The sequence below is a fragment of the Sesamum indicum genome, linkage group LG2, assembly GCF_000512975.1.
Source record: "Sesamum indicum cultivar Zhongzhi No. 13 linkage group LG2, S_indicum_v1.0, whole genome shotgun sequence".
Lineage (NCBI taxonomy): Eukaryota > Viridiplantae > Streptophyta > Magnoliopsida > Lamiales > Pedaliaceae > Sesamum > Sesamum indicum.
This window is the reverse complement of record NC_026146.1, coordinates 13,478,579-13,488,470: the sequence shown is the minus strand read 5'-3', so window position 1 is coordinate 13,488,470 and position 9,892 is coordinate 13,478,579. Positions and strand designations below refer to the sequence as shown.

Genomic DNA, 9,892 nt, shown 5'->3' with positions numbered 1-9,892 from the left:
ATCTTTTAAAAAATTATACGGGTAAATTACAGTTTGTCATTCAAACTCTATCCGTTTTTACATTTGGCCATTAATTTTTTTTTTGTTTGTGTCAACGTATTATTTCAATTTTGTAAAATCTGCACTTTGTCATATATAATTGTCTTTTTGTTGATTTTTTTACTGAAAAAACATCACATATTGTGCATATGTGAAAAATATTACATCATATAGCCCTGATTTTTTTTTTGAAAAAAAACTTAATTAGAAAACAGTTATAAATGGCAAAGTGTAAAATTTTGTAAAGTTGAGATGGTAAGTTGACGCACAAAAAAGAATTAGATGTCAAAGTGTAAAAACAGTCATAGTTTGGATGACAAAACGTAATTAATCCAAATTATATACACACTCTCCAGAAACGTAAAAATGTACATGTAAAATCCGAAAAACATCAATAATATGATATAAATTATTCCTACTTTTTCACTGTTAGCAGTGATTTTCATAATTATAAAAAGAATAGAAATAATTCAAATAAATTTTAATAGATCATAAATTAGAAAGTATAAATATAATTATGTGATAATGTTACTTTTATCTCCTTGTTCTATCTCAATGTTTTGGTGAGTTGTAAAAATAGCAAGTTTGGTGGTAGAGAAGAGAAGAGGGGTGGACAGTTAGGCATTAGAAATCTATGTTGGATTCTCAAATAATTCTCAGCACTTGCCCTAACAATATTGTAAGGCCAAATGGGGGAGCTCTGGAGTGAGGTAATAAAAGGGTCCGGAGACGGGGACACCACAGCAGACCGTCCATGTGCAAAAATGCAGCAATCATTACATACCCTGGACACCCTACCCATGTTAGAATATGCGCCTTTTTCCCCCTTCTCTCTGCTGGATAACTGCTGAATTAGGAACCAGAGGCTTATGCTACCACCAACTTAAACAAAAATAAAAAGAATAAAAATTCTTACAAGTAATGATGAAAATAATTCTTACAACGTTGGAATGCTACTCATTAGAAATAATAAATCAAAGAGGGTTACTTGTAGATTTATTAATGGCATAATTATATTTAGACCCCTTTAAAAATATAAAATTAGATTTTATTTATAAAATATTTAAAATTACACTGACATCACTTCTGAAAAATTCACTGTTTACATATGGCCTCTGCCCCTTTCATTTAGGTTTGGACAAAAAATGTCAAAATTAGTAAAAACAAATAATATAAAATTTTTAATTTAACACTCATTTAATATTTTCATATAATAATTTTGTACTTGTAAAAAAAATATAATGATGTTAAATTCACTCTCTCTCTCTCTCTCTATATATATATATATTACATTTATCCTTTTAGAAGTATAAAAACATATATACAAATATTAAATGAAGGGTAAAATTAAAAAAAAATTATATAATTATTTTTGTCGGTATCAATATTTTTTGTTCAGACCATAACAGGGGGGAATCAAGTACAAATTGAGAACTTTTTCGGGGTGTAAGTGTAATTTTTAAATTTTTTTGAAGAAAAACATAATTTTTTTATTTAGAAAAGATTTAAACATAATTAACCTTTTATGAAATATTGATTGATTATTCTATTTATGTTTTCAAATGGCCTGCTTTTAATATAATATAATATTAGAGTGGAGTCAAATAAGATAATTTGTGATCGAATTTCACGGACACCAATTTTTGAAAAAGAAGATTTTCGCGGGCCTGGTTTGACCAAAATTACAAAACCTGCAGTATGTGTAGGAGTTGACAAAGAAAAAAGGGAAAGAATACCTCATGCACGTTAGTGTACATTCTCCTTTATAACAATTTAAACTTTGAGATTGGCGATAATGGTCAATCAAGGAAAAATGAATTTTAGGAGGATAGAAAGAATAACAGAGGTATAATGTAATGAATTAAATGTATTTTTGATTCCATAACTTAGGTTATTTGATGTTTTTCATAACTTAGTATTTTGGTCTATATCTTTTTAATTTTTACAATTTCAATTATTTTTTTTTTAGAGTGAAAAAGGTGAACTTCAGAAAAAATGAATAGAAAATACAAAAATTAAAAAGATACAAGATCAAATATTAATTACCCTAAATTAAAATTATATAAAAAAATATAGAAAAAATGAGCTAATAGGAATACTAGCCCCAATTTTAAAAGGTCACGTGGAATGCATAAATATTTTTTAGACGAGAAACGTGACCTTTGGTGAGAAAATGGACTGAAATTGGGCAAATTAAAAATATATGCCCAATATGCTACTCTAAAAGATTAAAAACGAAAATACTGAAAAAAAAGAGTCAATAGGAATAGTAACCCAATTTTAGAAAGTCACGTTAGACACGCATTTATTTTTTCGATGATAAGGATGACCTATGGTGAAAAAGGGCAATGAAATCGTGAAATTTAAAGATGTAGGTCACAAATATTACCCTAAAAAGTTAAAGAATAAAAATACTAGTAAAAAATGAACTAATAAGAATAGTAACTCCAATTTTAAAAGATCACATGAGATATACATGTGTTTTTTCTAACGAGAAAAGTGAATGCTAACGAAAAAAAAAGAGATTGAAATCGCAAAAATAAAAAAAATACAAAATTAAAATACACTTTAAAAAATTAAAATACGAAAATATCAAATACCCTAAATTACAGAATTAAAAATGTATTTGAGCCTAATATAGTTATAATTGTCAGTGCTTGCTTGCACCCAATTCCAAGGCGTGTTCTTAAATAGTTGGATCACATGGATCTCACATGACGCTTGAGGCGCCATATATAATCAAATTACTCAGTGACTGCATCTCAAACAAATTAACATTGGGGGGACATTTATATATATATATATATATGAGTAATAATTCGGACAAAAACACATGTGAAACTTTTACCCATTAAGTAAGAACTCAATGTTTCTATTTTCTTACTGAACTTGCAGCATGTGATCGAAAAAAACACACACTTAATGAGGTAGCAACCCACATGCATGTAGTTGTTGTTCTAAGCATTGTTTAAATTTATGGCATCGATGATAATATTAGTGGATATTGTTTTATATTAATAATAGGGTATCAAGATATTATTAAACGATACGAAATAAATAGGTTATAATAATTAATTCTAAAAAAATTAGTATAAGTATAAAAATAATAGTACATCACAAATTATTATATAATATTACAAACAAAAAATTATATCATATATTTACTTCGAGAAAATTGATTATAAAAATGCTTAAAATACACATACATAATCAAAAGAAAGTGGAATGCAATGCTAGTGAGGCTGAACCCTTAGAAATATATCATGATCAGGTAAACTAATAGGAGCTTTAAAGCTGGTTTAGTTCTTCATTTTGATGATCTCCTTTGTGTTACCATGGAAGCTGTATAGAGGGGCCTTTGATTTCTTAAAACTCCATTATGCTTTGAAAATGGAGCATGTCCGCCATAACTTGTATAGAATGATGGTAAAAGGTAAAAGGCAAAAGTAGTAGAACTATAGAAGGGAAAGCTTGAAAGTTTAAAGTTATTTGGGGTCTAGTAAGAAAAGATTGCATTTTTCTACCAATAAAGTTTGAAAATATGTTGGTTCTTGGAACACAATGTGTAATATTTATTCGTTGTCTATTGTCCTTTTCAATTCTCCAACTTGAATATTATCAATAATATCGGATATTATTGACGATGTTATCGAATACGAACGATAATATCATTGTATCGGTGAAAATGTTCAGTATTATCAGTAATATCATGTCTTCTTGATAATATCAAATGTAATATCAGGGTTTTTAATTGAATTGGCACCCATCGATCCGGAGTAGTAAGTGCCTATGCCCCGAAACCCTATATGCCGTATATAAAACGTCTTCTTTTCACTAATCTGCACATGCATCGTGGCTTATCTTAATTTGTATTCCAGCCACCAAATGTCTTTGCATCCATGTACACCAAAAACACATCAGCCAAGCCCACAAACACAGATACACACACTGGAGGGAGAAAAATGAGATGTTGACCAATCAAAGAACTGAATAAGCCATCGCCATCTCTCTCAACCACACCGTCATAGATGGCCATTAAATTCCAGCAAGAGTTGCATGTGATTTATGTAACTTTCCCCTTCTCCTTATCTCCAAATCCATCGAAGTAGAGAGGCGATCAATGACTTGAGATGAGATCAATGGCCCTACTCCCATTAGAAAACCCAAAGGGAAAAGCAAAAGAAACCCGAATTATTAGCTCTAGCACCCAAGAAAAGTTCCTTATTACAAAGAAAAGGCCGCAACCTATCTCTATCCACAAAGCACAATCAAGAAAGGCAAAGCAAAGCTACCCCCCAATGGAAGAGATGATGATGGTGATGATGAAGATCAGAAGCCATGAACCAACTCATGATCAGCCCGATAATAATCATCTCAATATCAATATCCCCAGCACCACCTCTACTTCTCCGACCTGGAAACTCTACGAGAATCCCTTTTATACTTGTCATCAAAAGCCGCAGCAAAATCATCATCATCAGAAGCAGCAGCAGCAAGATTCTACTGATCATCATCAGCGGCAAATTCACAGGCTCCACCTCCCTATATCGGCCCGGAAGATCGCGGCGTCTTTCTGGGATTTAACATTTATTAAGCCTTTCATGGAGTCGGAGCTGGAAATGGCCCGAGCCCAGATCGCTGATCTGAAGGCGGAGCTTGAATGTGAACGGAAAGCCAGGAAAAAAATGGAGTCCCTGAATAAAAGGCTGGCCAGGGAACTATCTGAGGAACGGAAAGGGAGAGAGGCCCTGGAGAGAGTCTGCGAAGAGCTTGCCAAGGAAATCTCCTCTCGCAAAGCGGAGTTCAGTAGGATGAAGAGAGAGATTGAGGAGGAGAGGAAAATGCTCCGCACGGCTGAGGTTATCAGGGAAGAACGCGTGCAGATGAAACTTGCCGAGGCGAAAATCCTGCTTGAAGAGAAGTTTTCGGAGTTGGAAACTGCTAAGAAGATGGGAACTGAGTCGTCATCAGGTTCCAAGAAAGAAGGAAAGATCAATTACGAAGTGGATAATGCTGTGAATCCCACTTCTTTCGGGGAGAAGCTGAGGTTTGTACTGGGGGACAAACTGCCAGCTTCTGTTAACATTGGAAATGTACATTCGATGGCTGTGATGCAGAGAAAGGCCTGTCCAGAAGCTGAGAATCCCCACATCAAACGTGGGATCAAAGGGTTTGTCGAGTTCCCGAAAGTTGTCCGAGCAATTGGTTGCAGAAGTAGTAAGCATTTGGGCAGCAAATTGGAGTGTCAGAAGGCTCAGCTGAAGATTCTGCTCAAACAGAAAGGGCCTGTCAGGTTTAATGGCCTTATTGCAAGCTAAGATCAACCTGATGACCCATGTTGAATATTATGTAATTAGTTTTGTCTCCTGATTGGATTTGGTTTTGAATACTAGCAGATTATTTACGACAACTAAAGACTTTTGTTTCTTATACTTTGAGCATGTTTTTGCAAGTGGATTACTTGTCAGGAGAAAGGATATATCCATTGGAAGTTTGAAGCAAACAGTGTTGTTGATTAATTGCTCCTGGATTTGTAATAGTAATTGAAATTTGATGTTGTTTTAGCATGAACTGTGGAACTGTATAGCATAGCAGTTGTGTAATATAATTTCTGGGAAATTCTTGTTTTAAGAGTCAGGCAATAATTCTTGTTTTTTGATAAGATTAAGGTAATTAGTTAATTATAAGGGTTAATTACACTTAAAACCCATCTAAATTACAAAATTATACTTTTTTTCTCAAAAAAGTTCTAAAATTACACTTACACCCTTTCAAAAATTCTTCCTTCACACCTGACGCCCTTCTATTGAGGTTTGGACGAAAAATGCTAATGCTAACCAAAAAAAAAAAAATTACATAAATTTTTAATTTTGCCCCTCATTTAATAATTTCATGTATATTTTTGTATTTATAAAGAGATAAAAATAATATATTTATATATGTGAAGTGAGGTTAACATCATTACATATTTTCTCTTATAAGTACAAAATTATTACTCGGGAATGTTAAAATTAAACATTTATGTAATTTTTTTACTAACCCCAATATTTTCATCCAAATACTGACGGGAGGGGGTTAGATGTAAATAGTTAATTTTGGAGAGGGTGTAAGCATAATTTTAGAATCTTTTTTAGAAAAATTATAATTTTATATCTTTAAAGAGAGATTAAATATAATTAACCCCTAATTATAACACAAGTATAATTATTTACATACATTCTCTTATGCATAAGACCACATGTATAGATAAGAATAAGATCAAAATCTACTCTTTTTCTGATGGATTATAGCTTACACGGTTGACTTCAGGTGGATATAAACAAAACTGCAGACGATCGACGACTCGAGTAAACGGAAAGGAATTAATTCGACATGATGGACAGGAAAGAGATATTCTTATTATAATACCAAAATTCAGACAACACATGGCTGTGAAAAGTCTCTTTTGAGCTGTCTGAGATGTCTAAAGTTGGAAGAAGGTGAGAGTACAACTTAGAAGATAAGAAAAGAAAAAGTTGAGAACCATATGCTGCTGTTTTATGGTACAATGGCCAGGAAAAGTAGCAGAGAATTAAGGGGAAAAGAACATTTATGACCAATCTTTAATCTTTATTACGACCCACGATTAGCACAACATGAACTCATTAATAGACAAATTCTTAAACAAATCATGTTCGGTCAATTCATGTGATTGGTTATTTTTTTTAAACTATAGACCAATGATACAACAAGTATATTATACTTACATATAATTGACTCAAATTCAACCAAAAACAACTCAGCTAAAATTTCGAATGATTAATAAATGCAAAAGAGCTCATAATGTTAAAACATTCACAATTCAATAGTCTTTACACGAGAGGAATGGTATGATCTAGAAGGGTGAAAGTATTATAATGGGAGAATTCTTATTACAGTTGGATTTGATGACAAAATCCAGACAATCATATGCTAGAGGTATTGAGTATAGTGATATAATTGATCAATACTCTTTTTGATTTTGTACATTAATCTTTTATAATCACTGTAATTTATCCTTTATTATTCCAAATGCCTTTCTCCTAAAATCAATAAGGGTTATATTTACTTTCCTAACTTATAATCTATTTCCACAAATTATTTATATTTTTTGAATAATTACACATGTATCCACAAAAAACATTAATGTTATTTACAAAAATATTTTTATTTTTTAAAAAATTATATACACAACAAAAAATGTTAACATCGTTGTATAAACTACCCTGAATTTTACTATCAGAAGTATTTTTTTTAATTATATAAAAAATAAAAATTTATATAAATAGATTATAGTTGAAGATGCATGTAAACATAATTATCCCAATCAATAAGTAGTAATGTTGAGATTGAGAAATCACCCCACAACGACCTTTCTGAGGTTTGGTACTTTCCTGTTGTATGAAAAATTTCAAATACCCTCTGTGATGTTTGATAAAATTATGTAATTCTTGGATGAAGATATAAAATTGTCAATTTGTCTTTATTGTAATTTTTTCATTTTTTCTAAAAAATATTAGAAATTTGTAAAAAATCAGACAAAGTGGATGAAAAATTATAAAAAAATTATCTACTTATTCAATAAAAAAATTATTTTTTTTAAAAATTAAATAAAATATAATTCTTATTTTATTAGGACATTTTGATCCGTTCACTATAAAAAATGGATGAAATTTTAACCAATATTAACAAAGTTGACTAATTGTTAGACGATCGTTAAAATTAGAAGAGCATTGATGAATTTTTAAATAATAAAAAAATATTTATAATTATATCAAATTTAAAAAGAATTCGTTGTAAATCACTGTTAGACTTATAGAGGAATTTGGCAAAAGTTTTCTTTACTAATGTGCAGCCCATTTTAACTAGCATCGCCACGTCTAAATGTACTTACATTGTATGGAGTACGATCAATTAATTTAGGTGACACAACAATTTATTTGATACAATGCCATCTTATTTTGACTTCATTTACCTTCTTTTGCAACTTATTTTGGGGTGAATTTATGAACATATTCCTTAGTAGTTTCTTGAATAGTGATAGGATTAATTACATTGAGATTTTCTTTAAAACTATAGAATTATACTTTTTTAAAAAATAAATCTGAACTTACACTGTCACTTTTTTTAGAATTATTCATTTGCAACTGCTACCATTTTTGTTAGAATTTAAATAAAAAATACTAATTTTAAAAAAATAATAATAAAACATAAAGTTTTGATTTTACGCTACATTCAACATATGGAATGAATTTTTTGACAATATAACTAGCTTTTTCATTTATCAATAACTTATTTTTATCCAATGACAATAAATTAAAGAGAAAAGAAAATTTTTATCCTATAATTTTGACCCGAATTTTTTTTTTGTCCTTTAACCCGACAATATTAGATTTAGTTCTTTATCTATCAATTTTGTGTAGATTCAGTCCTTTACCTAATTTATAACTTTTTTTCCTTTTTTATGATAAAGCTTAATAGTCCATCCTAATGTTCTTATAAAGCCCAAGATACTTTCGAAATAAAATTAAACTTCTATAAATTACCATTCTAGGCTAGCATTAATTGTGAGATGCAAAATGAATGGAGATGGACTAAATTTGGTCTTTAAAAAGTTGTGTAGGAGTATAAAATTGTTCAAAATTGGGCCAGAGGACTAAAATTACACATTTTTTAAAGTTACAGGACTAAAACTAAAATGTGTAAACTTAAAGGTCTAAAAAATAATTTTACCTAAATTAAAAATAATATTTCACTTTCATCCTTTTGACTTTATATATACAAGTACAAAAATATTACTAGGCGTAAATGCATTTTTTTATCCCATAATTAGGTCATTTAATATTTTGTCTTTGACTTTTTAGGACAATATTTTGATCCTGCATTATCTTAGTTTCATGATTTTAGTATTTTTTCCACCAAAGTTGATCATTCTCATCGAAAAAATACACATGGCTCTCATGTGACGTTTTAAAATTGGGGTTTTATTTCTATTGGTCCATTTTTGTTAACACTTCTATCCTTTTAAATTTTTAGGATAGTATTTTTTTAATTTTCACGCTTTCAGACCTTTTTTTGCCTGCATTCACCCTTCTTACTGGTGAAAAAGAACTCCGACAAATAAAAAGATTGAAATCGTAGAAATAAAAAAAATGTATGATCAAAATGCCATAGAAAGTTAACGGATAAAAGTACTAGATGACCTAAGTTACGAGACAAAAAATGCATTTAATTCAATAGTACTACGACACTATGTCAATAAAATTATGGAATGCTGAATGAAGGATAAAATTAAAAATTTTGATAAATTTTTTATTAATATCAGTATTTCCATCCAAACCCTAAATAAATAGGTATGTTTGTAACTGGGAAAGTCTCAAAGAGGTGAAAGTGTAATTTCAAAGTTTTTGTGAAAAAAAGTATATTTTGCATTATTGAAAGGGGTCAAGAATAATTAACCCATAATAATGTGAAAAACAAAAGAACACACAAACACCACTCATTTCGGATTTTCTAATTATATCCTTCCTACTTCCGTTATAATATTAATATCTTTTTATTTAAATTAGATTTAGGGAGTGTTGGCAAAAATTCATACTTTTAGAAAAATGAGTTTTGTAGAAAAATTAAAAGCTATAGTAGAATCAAAATTGAGTATTGTCTATAAAAAAATGTGAAAAATAAATTTAATTCGTTAAAGATCATTTTGTTCCTATGTGTTAAAAAAAAACTACTTTTTTATGTATTATTTCATTTGTTGTTTGTCAATAATAATTATTATTCCCAAAAAAAGTAATAAATTTTATTTCGATTGGTATATTTCATATATATTTTA

At 29.8% G+C, this 9,892-nt stretch overlaps 1 protein-coding gene across 1 annotated transcript; it reads left to right on the top strand.

Annotated features, from left to right (window-relative positions):
• On the top strand, positions 3,837–5,642 carry LOC105156058 (protein BRANCHLESS TRICHOME). The gene has a single exon (XM_011072091.2). The coding sequence runs from the start codon at positions 4,170–4,172 to the stop codon at positions 5,355–5,357; it is 1,188 nt and encodes a 395-aa protein (XP_011070393.1). The 5' UTR covers positions 3,837–4,169; the 3' UTR covers positions 5,358–5,642.

What these genes read in the sequence shown, in the direction of transcription:
- LOC105156058 (XM_011072091.2), top strand. Translation starts at nt 4,170, where the DNA reads ATGAGATCAATGGCCCTACTCCCATTAGAAAACCCAAAGGGAAAAGCA.